The 16,705-nt window shown below is 47.0% G+C and overlaps 1 protein-coding gene and 1 long non-coding RNA gene across 2 annotated transcripts in view; one reads left to right on the top strand and one right to left on the bottom strand.

Annotated features, from left to right (window-relative positions):
• LOC144093831 (uncharacterized) overlaps positions 1-10,862 on the top strand; it is a 75,712-nt gene extending 64,850 nt beyond the window's left edge. Inside the window, exon 5 of the long non-coding RNA XR_013306335.1 lies at positions 9,068-10,862. This is a non-coding gene — a long non-coding RNA (uncharacterized LOC144093831). The remainder of the gene's footprint in view (positions 1-9,067) is intronic.
• LOC144095370 (uncharacterized) overlaps positions 1-16,705 on the bottom strand; it is a 201,093-nt gene that overhangs the window by 74,808 nt on the left and 109,580 nt on the right. The window contains exon 4 of the mRNA XM_077629131.1: positions 13,261-13,450. Coding sequence (XP_077485257.1) covers positions 13,261-13,450 — 190 coding nt within the window. The remainder of the gene's footprint in view (positions 1-13,260; positions 13,451-16,705) is intronic.

Here is a 16,705-nt window from a genome sequence, read left to right as displayed (position 1 = left end):
AAGGTGAAAACAGCAAGATCGCAGGCCAAATTAATATCGGCTTTGAGTGATTTGCGAATGTGAAATTAACTCCCGCAAGCAAGGCAAACAACTTTCAAGCGCCCACCATTACAGTAACTTGATAAGCTAAATAGTAGTGGTGCAGAAACAGCGCTTTAACAAAGAAAACTGTGTCTAAGGGTCATCCGTTCACTTCCATATAACACATGCGAGAATGGACCACAGCTAGAAGCAGGTAAAGAGGCCTGTACCTGCCATACCGTTTTTAGTATACGCAGATTACCGTGAGTAATCTTTTTTCTGACTGCAGTCTCGACTTGATCAAAACAGACTACAGTATTGCGCAGAATCTTACAAGCAATCTCGACACAGTGGCGTAGCCACTGCAAAATTTTTTTTAGTGCATTCTATTCATAACGTTCCCGGTCAGGATGCTCACACATTCAACCGGACCGCATTTTTTTTAACTGGTTTTGGGGAGAAAGGAAATGACGCAGTATCTGTCTCATATATCGTTGGACACCTGAACCGCGCCGTAAGGGAAGGGATAAAGGAGGGAAGAATAGAGGTGCCGTAGTGGAGGGCTCCGGAATAATTTCGACCACCTGGGGATCTTTAACGTGCAATCACATCGCACAGCACACGGGCGCCTTAGCGTTTTTCCTCCATAAAAGCGCAGCCGCCGCGGTGGAGTTCGAACACGGGAACTCCGGATCAATAGTCGAGCGCCCTAACCACTGAGCCACAGCGGCGGGTCGGACCGCAATATGCTATCATGCTAATATCGAATTCTGGTAAGTCCTCGCTAGGTGGTGTTGTTACATTAGAGTCTGGTTCGTCAATTTTCGAAAGACCTTATTGCCTTCCTTGCACTCGAAATCGTGCGCTCTTGATATTCTTCCAACAGGCTTAGCATGCAACAACGGCTTAGAAACAGTACGGAGGATAGATGCCTAAACTTGAACATACATTCGCTCTTTTCGTCGCCCTTGCACAATGACTTGAAGGTGTGGCGGATTTCATAGCTAATACGCGTTATAGATAGGCAGACTTAATTTCATGTGAACTGTTTGTGCAGGTATGAAATAGACATTAATCCGTGTAAAAGAATGTCTTCAGGATGTTGTAGAAATTCCTATTTTAAAGGCTCTTAGGAAAAAGCAGCTGTAGCATTTCTTAACTACAATTTTGCTGACCAACGGTGCAACTCGACGCATTTGCTGCGCTGTGCAGCAATAAAATGTTTTGCGCGTTCAAAACTGCTCCAAAATCACTGGCATGTGACAAGATTTCCTTACCTAAGCACTCTACGCAAGAAAGAATTGACACCTCAGGAAACAGGAACTGGAGATGACATAACTACTATTACATGCAGAAATTCTTTCAAAGACCGAAGTTGTGCGACAGATTTATGCAAAGGGGCTCAATCTTACCTGTATTCTTTCAAGCAGTGATCCCTGCTTCACTCGGGTTTAACTCCTAAAAGGAAGGATACGTAATTTTGACCGTGTAAGCATATTTAGGGCTTGACATTAAGGATTAGTGTCCAGGGGCCGAAGTACCTAGTTCGAAGTGTGGTTTGCAGCGTCTATCGCTTGTTATAGCTGGCGTTCTTGTCACCGTCAAAAAGTCACCACCAGTTTTGGTTACTGTGGGACATTCCGTAGTAGACTGCCACAGAGAATGCTCGTAACAAAATAGTGTTACAAAGACGTCATTCATGTACGGATGCGTTACTCTTTTTTTTCCGTACTACAAGTGAAGCCTTTCTTGATAAAAACTTGTCTGAACATCAGGTATATGAGCACTAACTTGGTCCGCAACGCTAGTCGATTCAGCCAGTCCCCTTTTCAATTCGTTGTCGGTGTCGTGCATAATTCAACCGCCCCTGCGGCTTACTGCAGCACTAGCCACTGCACTGAAGATTTTGCATCGTCATCGCAGCAAGGACAGAAAGGAAGAAAAAAAACTGAAGAACGCGCACGAAGGGACTCGTATTCTCTTCCCGCCGCGTTTATGAAGGGCGGGAGAGCTGAAACAAAGGCAGTAAAGGCCTCAGGGAGAGCCGAACACACGTCACTGTCCCCAGCATCTTCATTGTCTATGCGCCTCGAACAACAGCGCGCTGCCCGAAGACATGCGTGGCGCCAATCGCCAGATGAGATGGTACGGGACGCTCGATAAAACCCTGGTCTGTGGGGACACCCGCCCCCGAGGCTCTTGTTCGTCCCTATGCTGCCGTCCACTTAGGAAGATTCTCATTGTGTGGACGGCCGGTATCGCCAGAGCCGCACGTTTATGCCCCTCTGGTCCCTGTTCCACGGATGGACTCCACGCCATACCAGAGAGGAGATCTCATTCATATCTTGATGAATAAGCCCTTGCAGGAATGAGGCGTACGAATGTACAGCCCCAGTCGCCACTGTCCGTTTCAAACATACTTTCAAAAATATTCGATAATATAACGGCTGTTCAGTTCCGTATGACCGTCACGGTTTTATTTCAGCTTCCGCTTGCAATCCAAAGGCTCAGCGAATTCGGTTTCACTGGAAAATGTTTTGTGAGTCAGTTGCTTTAATATTTCAGTGCTGGCACCTCATCTATTGATTCCTCGTTGGTATTCTTTAACTAAACCTTATTCCCCGTGTGCCTGTCGAAAGATTACTGTATAGTGCCTTTCTGTAATAGCAATGTTCAACTAGTTGACTAATTTCTGCTTAGGACTGGAGGCTTTAGGTGTGCGCGACTGTACAAATGCTAGTGGGCCAATTGCAAATGATTGCAGTATGAATTAAAATACAAGCTTTTATGGACATTCTTTTCACATCAGTTCTCAAACTATAAGGGTCACAACAAAGTACACTTACGAGTTGTAATAACCATGTCTTCGCCGTTCTTCTATCCCCCACAAATAATTTGGTTGTGCGGTGTACACGTGAAATTCGCGTTCTATCCATGCTACTGAAACAGCACATTTGTTACAATAATTGCGTTGCGTGTTCACTGAATGTTCTTTAGAAGAAATGCCTCCGCACATAGAAATAATCTAAACACAGTTTCGATTTCTTTAACGAAACATGGCCATGCTCACTCCGGCATGCGCGACAGAAGCAAGCAAAATAAGAATATGGAAAAGATATTTCAAGTAATTTTAAACAAATATTTCATGAGCCACCGCGGTGGCCCTGTAACGGTAATGGTGATTGGCTGCTGACCCGAAAGACGCCGGTTCAATACCTGCCTCAGCGAGACGAAATGATAGAATCCCATGTACTGTGGAATGTTAGTTCCCGTAAATGAATCCTTGGTGGTAGAAATTATCTGGAGCCCTCCACTACGGCGTTCCTCATAACCTAAGTCGGTTTGAGACGTCGAACGCCGTAAACCATACCTTTCACAAATAAATTAGTCATTTTCACTAACTCAGATAAAAAAAAAAGGAGGATGGGACACGCCTTACCTAAAACAGCGGGAATTTCAACGTGTTGCACCGCTTCGAAGAAAAGCCGAGTTTACCTCGTAAAGCCATAGCTATTCCGCAGTGGCGCCTTTATCTCTGCTCCAGCTAAAAGCTCGTAGAGGTCGCCAAGTTCAAAATAAAAGAATGGCAGATTGTTTGTTCGTGCTCAATCTGTACGCGCCTCGCGTAAAGAAACGGTTTCCGTTTTTCCCACTGTAATCTTCTTCCTCTCCGAGGCACGGCTGAAACAACCGCTGTTATCAGCCTCAAAGAACGCCGACTGCTCATCCAGGGGCGCCTAAAGGTGAAACGCTTTGTTGGCGGTACTCCTCTTGTGCACACGCTGTGTTGAAGATTCAATTTCGTGCATGTGCTGAGCGTGCGAATGTGCTGCACATGCATGCGCTTGACTAGAGACGAAAAAAAATATGAACAAGCATCTCCACTGACCCTGTTTAACAAGATCGTACGTGACGTGACAAAATTAGTTTCGCTCAAATGATGGAAAGCCATCGTTAGAAAGCCCGTGAATACCTGCTAGTGAATACATCAAGCTGGGCCAGCATTGGTGGTGCAAACTTTTTCAATAAGTAAATTCGATGGTACTTGCACACCGGTATGTAACGATTTTCCTCCTGTCGCTACTTCGCGAAGCGGATTTGAAGGCCAGGAAAAAACGCTGCGAGCGAGATTAATGTACCCAGTAAAGCAGTCTAACAGTAATGACGTTCAAAGCGTACGCTTTTTTACGGCAGTGAAATAAGAAAAGTTTAAATGCTTAGTTTGACTAAAGCTTACTCCGCACTCAAAAGCGTAAAGTACTGCGTGCACGAGAAGGCGCTTTTGAAGCAATTTCCTTCTCAGCAACAACGAATAGAGATTAAAGATTGAGTTATTGCATCCAGAAAACATACTAAAATAACCAAATATTGGCTAATATTTATGGGCTGTATAAGCGGCGGAATGAAAACGACCCAGACTACAAATTTCAAAGCGATAGGTCTGGCTATAGAACGGTTGTATCATGCCTTAACCGTTTGAAAACGCTCATTTTGAGACCTTTAAGCCACATGTCTCATACCAGCCCTCGCAGCCGGGATTCAATTCGATGCTCTGTGTTCAACATTAACAAATGACAATAGTCGTCCAAAATAGAGCACCGTAAACTCGGCGCCGAGCGATTGAGGGCTAACCTGCTCTGTTATTTCTATGATTTCCCTCTAAAAAAATTTCCATCAGGCGCTGCAGGTACTACAATGAATGAATAAATTAATGATTGAATGAATTAATTAATGTTAAAGTTTTGCAGTTATCTCAACACGTTCGAAGAGAGGTGCAGACGGTGGACGTAAATAGCGTAGCTACTAGCAATGGTATAGTTATTTGTTCGTGGATGTAGGCTTCAGACAACTTACTGTGTGGGGCTTAAGATAAAAAAAAGAACAAAAGCATGGTCTCGATTTTTTCATTGAGAGGGGGGATCTAGGCTTATTTAGAGCAGTGGTAAAAACAGTCCAACATACGAGGACAAAAGAACGGACAACACGAGCAATTTCTTACTTCGGCGCTTCATGTGCGCGAACAAACAACTCGCTTCATTTTTATTTCAATAGCTTCGTCACTATGAGACTAAAGTGTACCTTCATACTTTTTATAGAAAGGCCACGTACGCGCCGGTCACTTCCTCTAATAAGCGCGACGCATACAGGCAGCAAAAGGCAAAGAAAAACTCTCCATCCGCGAAACATGTTAACGCCAATGTATACGGTCTGCATGGCTGCTTTCTTTGCTGATATCTCAACGCGTGTTTCGCAATGGCGGGACGAAGAGCGCTTGCGCAGCCTAGCTGAAGTTAAGCACATAAAACCTCTATGTGCAAGCTCCTTCGTGAAAGCAAACAAACCGCTTTTTTACCTAGCAACGCGGGCGAGAGAAACAAAGAGAACGGGTGAGGGACGAAAAGGCAGGGTCAATGACCCGGGCTGACTCTTCAGAGGAGACTTGAAAGGTGTGGCTAAGTGGCCGCACCGACATAGAGCAAATTCACGAAGGCCTAAGTATCTTTATGTAAATGCATACGTATATTGGACTGCAGTGCGGAAATGTAGAGATAACCTGAGTGTTTCAAATTTGGTCACGATGATTATTTCAACGCGTTTCAATGCAGAGCTACATTTTCTTGTCAGCCCGCCGTGGTGTAGCAGTAGCTAGCGTGTTTCGCTGCTGATCAGTAGGTCGTGGGATTGAATCCCACCAGTGGCGGCCGTATTTTCACGCACCCAAAATGCAAAATTTCCGTGCGCCGAGAATTAACAAGCGTTGCAAAACCACGAGTCGTCCAAATTAGTTCGGAACTTGATGTGTCTCACAGCGCACATGACCCCTGAAGTGTTAAACCAGACGTGTCGTACAGTATACCGTGCCATATCACCATTTTCGCACAAGACACAACGTTTTCAAGTAGCAAATGTCCCCATTTGCCATGCACGCCTGTTTTCCATGTACGAATATCCATATACGGAAGGCACGTTAGGAAAGCGACAGACACGAATTATCGAGCTTGTCATATATTAGTCGACGTCTGAAAGCGGTCACAAGGATTTCGTGAGAGTTTTCTTTGATCGCTTGTGAAACTTCCCTTTCTCAGAGACAAAACTGCCAGAAATAGGTTACTTTAATCACGCCGCGAAGGAGCACATGGCTTATATTGAACTTCTTTAAAATTGATTCAGGATGTAACGACGCAAGAGAAAGTGTACTGACTTGTAAATATCCTGGTTTCAGTGGCGTGTTTCATTGTCATGTTACAGCTTTTGTGTTTGCCAGTTTATTTACACACATATTATCTCTGCGTTGCTCAGTGCCAAATTATTCTGAGCAACAGAGGAGAAAGTGCTTGTCCCGATCACTGAGGAGGGAGACGGGTTTACTTAAACGTTAAAACACCATTTGCACGCACTGAGTTATATCTAGAACTCGGCGTCCACCCGAAAAATCTAACGCTTAAAAGCTACGAGTGCAACAACAGCTGTACGTAAATAACGTAATCGTGACACTCGGCATGGTACGATACTACATTCACGATTACGATTCGTAATCAAGAGTGCAGCAAGCATATCTCCCGCACTCTTTTATAAGTTTTTATTTTTTGGCGTGTGCTACGACAAGCAAAGAACGGAAGGTCGTCTCATGATTATAGAACGCAATATAACCCTAAATCACCCTCTGTCTATGTTTTCTTTGTCATGGGCAAAATAGAGAGAAGCGGTTGTTCCCGTGGAAACCAAGTGTATGGTGAGCGGTCACGTTTATTTTGCAATGCAGGGCACATCAACTTTTGGAGCCTGCTTTGTTTTCAAATGCTACCAGACGGATGCTACACTTTTAATACTGTTAATGTGTTCGACAAGAGAACACAGTATATCTCTAATAGCAACATTAACAAAGTGGCGGTGTGGGCTGGTTGGTATAGCATATTATAAGAAGACATAGCGCAGCACAATAGGACAGATAATAGCAGCACAAAGGACGACCGCTAACTGACAACAGGTTTATTCAGTGGCTTAATTCAAGATAATCTTGTCCCATTCGTCCTCTGAAGAATTTTACGCCTTTAGGGTTTATTTTAGTCTGGCTGTCTGCTTGATTGTCTTCTACTACTTTCGTGGTTTTCCTGATTTGGTTTTTGTGCTCACAAAATTTCTGGTTACGTTCTTCGCCGTGTGGTTGGCAATGCGTTTTGTTGGCTCCTTCCAGTGGTTTCTTGGAATAAACATTCTGTTGCTGCAGTTAGCGCTCATCCTGTGTGCTCCTTTTCTCTGTCCCGTAGTGATGCGCTCTGTATTATTCTGAAAGCAGCGTTCTGTTGCGTAATGACTCATAGGAATTTCTGGATGGTAATGCAGGTAGGAAAGACAAAGCACTTGAAAACGAAAAAGTCAATTTCCGGTCCGGATGATAAGCCTTGTGGGCCCCTTCGGGGAGGCACTTAACGCTCGAAGCATGACATCACGTCCGGGCTCGCAAATTTGTAAGACAAGGACGGCTGTAAAGAAAAAGAGACTTTTTAGCCTGGTGGCTTCCCAGGCTTCTGTATTCCCCTCGAATTCCCGCGTTCTCTATGGCAGGCTTATCACACAAGGTTTGCTGTCGCGGCACCGCTCTCTTCCCTTCCCGGCGTTTGAAACTCTAAAAGTCGAGCAAACACTCCAAGAGCCTTACCTACGACAAGCATTATCCCATTACTAGGCCAGCCGGCTGCATCCCCTGTTCTGTAGCTCGGAGATGTCCTCGTGTGTAAATCAATGTCAGCCGTTATCGTCTAAGCAAAGATTTGTCTTCGACGCCGCTTAGAAGTGATAAATGCACAACCTACCAGGATGCAGTGGCCGTCGCCTAAACTCCGTTTATCTCCTTCCTGCGTCTGTTTCGTAATTCCCAAACTTATCAACAAAAGAAGTCAACCAATCCAATGTCGGGCCGTCTTGGCGGTACCAGGTCACTCCCACCGAGGTTGTGGTTTCTGCGTTTGCCTAATACTTTGTTTTCCCGTCTAAATCTTCCCAGGAGCACCGGTTCTAAACCCCAAAAAGGGCTGTTGATGGTTGAGGAATGAAATAGGCAGAGCTCCGTAAATATAACTTTGAAGAGGAAAATCATGATCCTCATTTCGCCGGGAAACATACAGAAATTAATATATCTAGTAAGTATGATGTACATGCATTATCGGTGTTCTCATATAAATCCCACAAATCGAGTTAAGCGATTTCTTGAGTACAATTTTCGCTACAGTCGTTACATTTCGCTCAAAATGAGCTGCTACCATGGCAAACGGTTTCTTGCTCTGGTGCGTAAATAATAGCCCGTTTAACGTCAAACTTCTCTGTCTTCATGCCTTCTAGTTTTAGTTAGCGTTACCCTAACGTCTTTGCCGTTTCTGGGCTTACTGTGCCAATGCATGCCAACGTTTTAAGCCAGCGTACTGTTTTCCTTCCATCCGTCGATGCTTTTGGGTCAACAGCTAGTCATCGTCGTTACCATCGCAGTAATCGCCGAATTTGACTCATGATTAAACGCTCCAGAACTGAGCAAAGATACAAAAAGATCCTTCGAAATACAGGGTCTTTTTTTTCACATGTAATCTCATGGAAACACCTTTCTTTCGCGAATCTTCCGTGAGCCTTTGCGCTCACAATAGCCAAGCGATGTCTTTCTATTGCGCTAGTAATTAAAGTGCATATCGCACAGCAATAAGCGTCACTACCTCTACCCTTCTGCATATTCGCATTAATATGGTTTTGTAGTGCTTATGATCACATGCCTAAGGTGATTCAGAACAGCGCTCACATTTTGGATGTAATTTCAGGCATGGCGGCATACGCAACTACGGTGGGAGTTGCATGCACATGGTAGCGTGACCAACGTTGCTTTGTTGCAGGAGTTACTATTTCTACACGTGAAAAATATTTTAAAAAAGCAGTTTTGTATGAGCCAAGGATAGAAGCTGTACATTAAAACATCACTACTTTGCATCGCTTCTTACAAAGCACTACGCAGGCACTTTGCAAGAAAGAAACTAATTCGTTTTTGTTCTTGTTGTTGTTTCAGGCAACCCCGAACGCCGCCATTGTGACGTCCCAAGGAAGCGACTGGATTTGGGAACACGGAGCCGTGACAACTGCCAGCTGGGGTCCTGTGGCGTAAAAAGATTACATCAACACAATCTCAAACAAGCATACTGACTTCGAGTTAGAAGAAATTAACTATATCCTCGCCTTCGAAACCGTTTCGTACCCTCTAAGCGGTGATATGAAGTATTATAGATTGACTATAGAACAATTCGTAGGTATTTTTATACATATATTACTACAGAATATTCCTTTGGTTTTCGTTACGCCGAGACTGCTGCAGGCCTACGTTAAATGCGCTTTCAAATTTCACATTAATGGGCTGCTTCTTTCTGAGATTCGTTCGCCTCACTGGTATTTTTCCACCATACAAAGAAAACTAAATGGAGTCCTATTACCAGCTCATTTTCCCTGCCCTGGCTAAGTACAATCCATTAAAAGTTGAGCTTATGTTGCTCACGTCTCCAAGCTAGAAAAAACCTCAGAAAACCGTGGTATTGCCATTGGCCACTCCTCCTCAGACGACTCGTGGTCCAATACGGGACCAAGGGTCTGCGTACGATCACTGGCACAGACGCTGTCCCAAAATATACACCAAACACTCGAGCAGGGTGTGAAGCCTACGCGCAGATAGGAAAAGCTACATAAAGTAACCGGGTCTCCTTGGAGAACTCACTATAGCACGATCGTTCTTTATGGCGTGTAGAGTTGGCGGCAGCACAGTCTTTCCACGTTTGCACCATGTAACCCTGGATGGAGGCCTCCAGGCGCACTCATTCCCAAGATCCCTTAGCTTTCTCGCCGGAAAATGGCCTCGGAAGTACTTTTTCCTCCTCTGTCCACAGTATGGCTTCCTGAGTAGCCAGCTTGGCGCCGTCGAGATGTCGGTCCCCTGAGGCAACACGCATACATGCACCACCTCCCCCTCTCGGAAACTCGTTTCCCTCCTGCCAAGCTTAGAGCAGAAGCACCCAAGAGTCCATGGTCCAATGGCAGCACCCGCTGTAATTGGTTGCGGCTGGCATTGTTTCCACGGGAGAAAATGGCGCCCGCTTCCGCCTATTGGACGGGGAGGCCGCTGCTCGCCAGTGCAGACGACCACATTTTTTCTAAAAGGCCTGCTTCCAGGCTGAATTATGGGCACCGCGTTGAGTTCTCAGAGTTTCCAAAAGAAGCCCTGAATCAACGAAAAGAAGGAAGCAGAAAAAATACAAAAGCGGAATGGCTCTTGGAACTATGTTGGTGCGGTCCGTAGGGTCATAAGGAGATCTGGAAGGAGAGGCTCCACTGGACGTGAACGAACTGGTGATTGGTCTTTGCGGAGCTTAACGACACTTTAAACATGAAGCTAGCGAAGGGCGCTTCAGTAATATGATGTGTTGCTTTACTTTTTTTTCACGACAAAGTTTCCTGTGAGCCTCTACAAGAGTTATTAGCTGCTACAAGACACCCGTCGGCCAATAGAGGCCACCTTAAGTCCAATGAAACTGAAAAAAGAAAATTCGCGTTCAGCTTTGCCACGTTCAGTTAGTGACACGTGAATCCATGCTTGTGACGGATAAAACTGCGCTCGCGTTAGAGCTCCTCATGCGGTGCGCATAACTGAAAGTTGATACCTCTTCAGAGCGGCCTAACCCTCACGGCTTTGCGTCAGCGGCAGCACACGAACAAGGGCAGCTTGCAAATTACAGAGGTGAGCGTTCATTAACATGTTTTCCTAGTGATCGTCACCTGACCACAGCACATGCTGGAGAAGTTATGTGACGCATTCAGCCTATCTGTCTTGCAATCCGTAACATAAGCTCGCCAGATCATTGCGTTTTTCTAACTCTCCAAACAGTTTTCAAGGGCAAACGTTCAGCGTCTCAATTTAAACTTGTACGCTCCTTTGACTGAGAACTATCCAGTGGTCGCGAACAAAATTCGCAGTATTCGTAACCTGTTTGCTCGCTTGCAAGCGAAACGCAGTTCTCCTTATTAGTGAGAGTATTAGTAGTTTTATGAGCTTTCGACACAAGTACGGATAGCTTTTTCGTGTGGCTGCCGCCATTATCCCAACATGTATACAGGACTGTGGACAACAGTCACAAAACAAATTAGTGATAACGATGTGCCAAATTATTGTTATAATGCGCGACTGTTATCTTTATGGAAAAAAATTTCGCGACATATCTGAGCGGCGCAGTTTAATTGGCACGAACAGAGATGCCAGCTTGTGAATTTTGTTACGCGCAGTTGCGAATTTGCACCGTGTTATAAAATGGAGAAAGCTAATAACAATAAATGTAATTTCACAGAGTGTAATGTATCGTAAGAAGTAGTATTTATATATAACTCTATTACTTTCCTATATTTGCATGAATGAAAATTGCTTTACACTTCTTCTATAGCGCAGGTTGCCATTGCATCGTATTGGTAGTTCATCTTACCATTTTACACGCGCTGTACATGTTATTAGGTCTCTATATAGCCAAATAGTGTTACTGCTGCTAATATACTAACCATTACCCCAATAGACACTTCACATTGGCTGGCAAAAATGAGTCCAAAATTGCATAAGACTGCGCATGCGTAATATGCATGCTAACATAACCGCAGTCGGAAAGTCTCAATGTTTTCAGCCGTAATTTAATGCATATAAATTTAATATTCGCAACTGATTCGCTTTCACCTTCTGCGTGTAATTATAGGATGTTCCGTTTCTCCTGCATGTGCAAAATATAATATTTAAAAGATATATCAACTCCTGAGCACGTAACACAACATGAAACTCTGAAAGTGAACTACCGCAAAACATTTCAGCATAACGTTTTCAAGGAAAAACAGCGCCAAGTTCAAATGTCGCACCTGTGTAATAAGAAACGCGAATGCCACTTCGGGCTGTTCGTTACTTGATAACTACGGCAGCTTCCTCGCTTTTTTTTCATTTTCTTGCATATATGCACCTTTTGCTGTGGTGAAGCCATGCTTCTCTACAGACGTTGAAACCAGAGGCACATTTGAGGAGCGCTAGTTAAATAACCATAGCAATTGGTTCGGGTCCGTGATTAGGTAAATCACAAGAGTCGAGGGTCGGAGCCACTTGCAGCGCCGTAGTCAGAATAGGCAGGTAATCCGCCAGCCCCAAGGAAAATCGAACGACGCAGGTTAGTTTCTCTTAGCTTAGTCCATCGCTGGTAAGGTTACTGCTGCATATATTCCGACTGCCCATTAAAAAGCAATGTAGCTAAATTGTTTTAAAACATACGGCCCTACTATACGTCGCGTCCCAACAAGCACGCCAAAATTACCAGACTTTGTCAGTCACCTATCTTACGCTATAAAAGGCATATAAGGTTTCCTTCTCGTGCCTCGAGCGCAGAGCGACTGGAAGTCTTGAAGGACAGTTACAGCAAACTTCAAAGATACTCCCTGTTTCTCCATCGCAATTCTTTCTTTACCTGCATAGCTCGCGGAGCACTGCATAAGATTAACTCTTCGATGGTGGAGCCCGCTATTAGTCGAGAATGTCTGGCACAATTGCTGTCGGCATCTCAAATCTCGGATCCTCGCCGCTTCGAGCCCTTTAAGTATTGTATTTCACAATCTCGAACGCCGCAAACTTGGCTGTTGCTAGTTAAACGAAAATTTAATATGCTCTACGTTTTGCATTCGTTAATGCAATCTCATCATCATTCTTTTTTCTTCTTTTTGAGCTAATTACATAACACGGTTGTGGACTGTCAGATTAAGGCACAAATTGGCCTACACAGTCGTATACCAAAGGAGATACGCGTATTCCCGCATTCCAAATAAGGTAGACCACCCGATAACTTTCGCTTGAATGCCGAGTTAATTTGGCTTTCCCGGATGAGGTCTCGGGTTGCGCGGTGCGTTATCTCCTCTTCGTGCGCGGCTTTGTTACGTGAAAGCGGCCTTGCGGCGCGGCCTACGCCTTCTCACTTTGATCGGCGCCCGGCTAGGTCGAGTCAGCGCTCGCTGGGGTAATTTACGGCTTTAAGCTCTTGATCTCCTCCTCATCGGTGCTCTGCGGAAAGTCTACCCGGTCTCTGAAAGGGGCGATGCCACGGCCGGAACGAGAAAGGGATCGGTTCCGTGCCGTCCGCCAAGGAATCGGACTCTCGATACGCTGCAAAACAACGCCGGCAGAGCCGACGAACTTTCACGGTTCACCTCACGATCCGAGGATCCCTGACGTCCGAGCGAGTGCAGGCTGGCTGCGATGGTTCGCCCGACGTTGCTATCAGTTCTCGGTATTCCGAATCGCACAGCCGGTCTTGCAACCTAGCTTGTGTCACGATTCGTTCTTCTCTCGTTCTTTTGAATCGTCTTTTCTTTATTTGGCTTCTTGTGACCCGTGCATCTGTAACAAGTAAACAGCAACAGGATACGGCCGGTATTTTTTTTATTGTTCTCACTTTCAGTTTGCGCAGGTTCAAACATTTCTTCAACTGGCTGTATAGTTTGCGAGTCCCTGAATATTTGTTTACATGTTTGATGGTTAACAATGAAGGACCACAAAAATTCTTCATGGCGGTATACTAGTTTGACTAATGCACATGATCAGATACTATTTAATCACCTATATTAACGTGTCTCTCAACTGCAATATATTGCCGCCAATATTTGCAGTGTTTGTTCGTTTTTCAAATCTGCCGCGACACCACCTTATCGCTTTGTTTGCGACGCAAGACGCGACTAGATTTATCTCGATTGATCGCAGCCAGGCAAAGCTGATTCTACGTTGTTCCGGAATGTTCTAGTAACTTTGCGCCCTTTATCTCGAATGTTCGCTATCAGCTTTAAATTGAGCACGGCCGACAGCGGCGGGCATTCTGTTCGACGACCGCCGAGCACGCTTGTCGCTTCGCCGCCGCCGAGTGATTCAGTCCATTTTGGGTGCAAGTCAGCCCAATAAACAGTTCTTTTAGAAGATCCTTTCGTCCGTATTCATCGCTGCTTCGACTGCCGTCACCACTACGTGACATCTGGTGGAGGTGCGGGGTAGCCTTCCATGTTCCGGACGCCCCCTTCAAGTCGTGAAGCCAGCCCTGAGCGCTTCGCACCCGAGGACGAGCCAGCAGCTCAGCGAGCCAGCCGACGTCTCCAGGGAGAGGAGCCTGAGTTCGGGAAACTGCCGGACCGCACAAGACAGCGAAAAGACGCGGCTACGAGCACCGCAATCTCGCCGAAGATGTCGACACCGATTATACTGCAGCAGCCGCGGGTGCCGCCAACTTTCAATGGATCCCTAGGCGAAGACCCTGAAGAATGGTTGGATCAATTTGAGCGCGTGGCGTCATTCAACAAGTGGGATGATGCGGCAAAGATTGGACACGTTTTTTTCTCATTGGATGGCTCCGCACGCACGTGGTACGAAAACTACGAGTCGTCCCTTACGACATGGGAGCTATTCAAGAGAGAACTATTGAAGGTATTTACCAGTGTCGTGAGGAAAGAAAGAGCCGAACGACTCCTCGAGTCCAGGATCCAGCTTCCGAATGAGCCCGTCCGCAGCTACGTCGAGGAGATGAAGCGCTTATTTCGCCGCGCCGATCCCGGGATGACCGAGGAAAAGAAAGTTCAGTTCTTAATGCGCGGCGTAAAAGAACAACTCTTTGGCAGCCTCGTCCGTCAGCCGCCAAAAACGGTCGAGGAATTCATGCAGGAAGCCTGCACGATTGAGAAGACCCTCGACGTCCGAGCTCGGCAGTACAACCGCCCTTCCTCTGCCTATGCAATCCGTTCGGACACGCCGGCCACCACCAGCGACAGCTTGCGGGACGTTATCCGCGAAATCGTCCGAGAGGAGCTACGCCGATTACTGCCATCCTCCCCACAGCCACAAGCATCGACTCTGATGGACGTGGTACGGGAAGAAGTGCAACAGGCACTTGGCACCCCGACGGCCACAGAACCCCAGGCCATGACCTACGCCGCTGCAGTAAGGACTGCTCAGCCCCAACGACAACCCCCACGTCCTCCCCGAAATGAGCCACTTGGTCCACAACGCCGCCTCCCAGCCCCCGCCCGCCCAGCCTATGACCGACCCTCAGGCCCCAGGAAATGCGACGCCTGGAGGACTTCCGACAACCGGCCGTTGTGCTTCCATTGCGGTGAGGCCGGCCATATTCTTCGTCACTGCCCGTACCGACGTATCGGTCTTCGAGGATTTGCCGTTAACGCCCCACGACCACGCTTCGGACAACGTCCGCACGAAATCGACGAGTACCTGCGTCGAGAAGAGTACACGCCGAACCGCTTTTCGCGCTCACCATCGCCGTCAACCTCGCGCTTTGCGTCGCCACGCCGCAGCTACGCAGCCGCGGTACGAGGAAGGTCGCCCAGCCCCCGTAGGGGAAACTAAAGGCAGCAACCTCTGGAGGTGAGGTTGCTCACGAGCTAAACGCCGAAGATCCTCCACCGACCACGCCCCATGAAGACGCTGCACCCGCGACGCCGCATGAAGAACCGGCACTCGCTGCACCGAAGCCGCGCACAATGAGAACCCCGACCACGACGCAGGCTGCCTTGAAAACGACGCCGCCACCCAGAAGAGCTTCGACCACACGCCCCACCCGCGACTCGCATACGCGACGAAGCCGTGACCCGACGCCGAGAGCGACGTGCAATGCAAGAGCCAGGACCTCTGACTTAGAAGTGACTATCGACGGCCGGAAAGTTACCGCTCTAGTCGACACAGGAGCCGATTACTCGGTGATGAATGGAACATTCGCTGCGCAGCTCAGAAAAGTCACAACGGCTTGGGACGGCCCACAAATTCGCACCGCTGGGGGCCACCTCATTACGCCATCAGGACGATGCACAGCGCGGGTGACTGTCAAAGGACATACCTATCCTGCGACCTTTATTGTGCTACCGCAATGCTCCCGCGAAGTGATCTTGGGTATGGATTTCCTTAATGAGCATCAGGCGATCATCGACCTGCGATCCAAGCTGATCACGCTTTCGACGGACGAAGCCATCGCTTCGATGAAAACTCGGGAAAATCACGTTGCCCTAAGTGTCCTGGAGGAAGAAGTGAGCGTCCCACCCCGTTCAAGCGTTATCGTGACCGTAGGCGCCACGAAAGCCATAAACACTGAAGCCATCATCGAGGGGAACATGCAGTTGCTACTAGACCGAGGAATCAGCATCGCAAGAGGCATCGCACATTTCCGCAATGGCCAGGCCGAAGTACTGCTGACTAACTTCAGCGAAGAATTCCGGCATATTAACAGAGGAACGACGATTGCTTTCTACAACGAAATATCTGACGTACGAGATTCCTTCGCCCTCTCCGACCCCTCCGCAGAAGATCCGCCTGACCAAGAGAACTCGCCCACTTTCGACATCAACCCAGCCCTGCACCGGAACAGACAAGACCAGATCCGCAATCTGCTTCAAAACTACAGTGAGTGCTTTTCGACATCGCCGAAGGTGCGACAGACGCCAATTGCCAAGCATCGCATTATAACGGATCAACACGTCCGACCTCTCCGTCAAAGCCCCTACCGCGTGTCTCCGCGAGAACGACAAGCCATCCGGAACCAAGTCGAAGAAATGCTTCGCGACGACGTCATCCAGCCTTCAAACAGCCCATGGGCGGCACCGGTTG

This window comes from Amblyomma americanum, chromosome 6, assembly GCF_052857255.1.
Source record: "Amblyomma americanum isolate KBUSLIRL-KWMA chromosome 6, ASM5285725v1, whole genome shotgun sequence".
Taxonomy (NCBI): domain Eukaryota; kingdom Metazoa; phylum Arthropoda; class Arachnida; order Ixodida; family Ixodidae; genus Amblyomma; species Amblyomma americanum.
The sequence above is the reverse complement of the archived record's forward strand: the minus strand, read 5'-3'. Positions and strand labels throughout refer to the sequence as shown.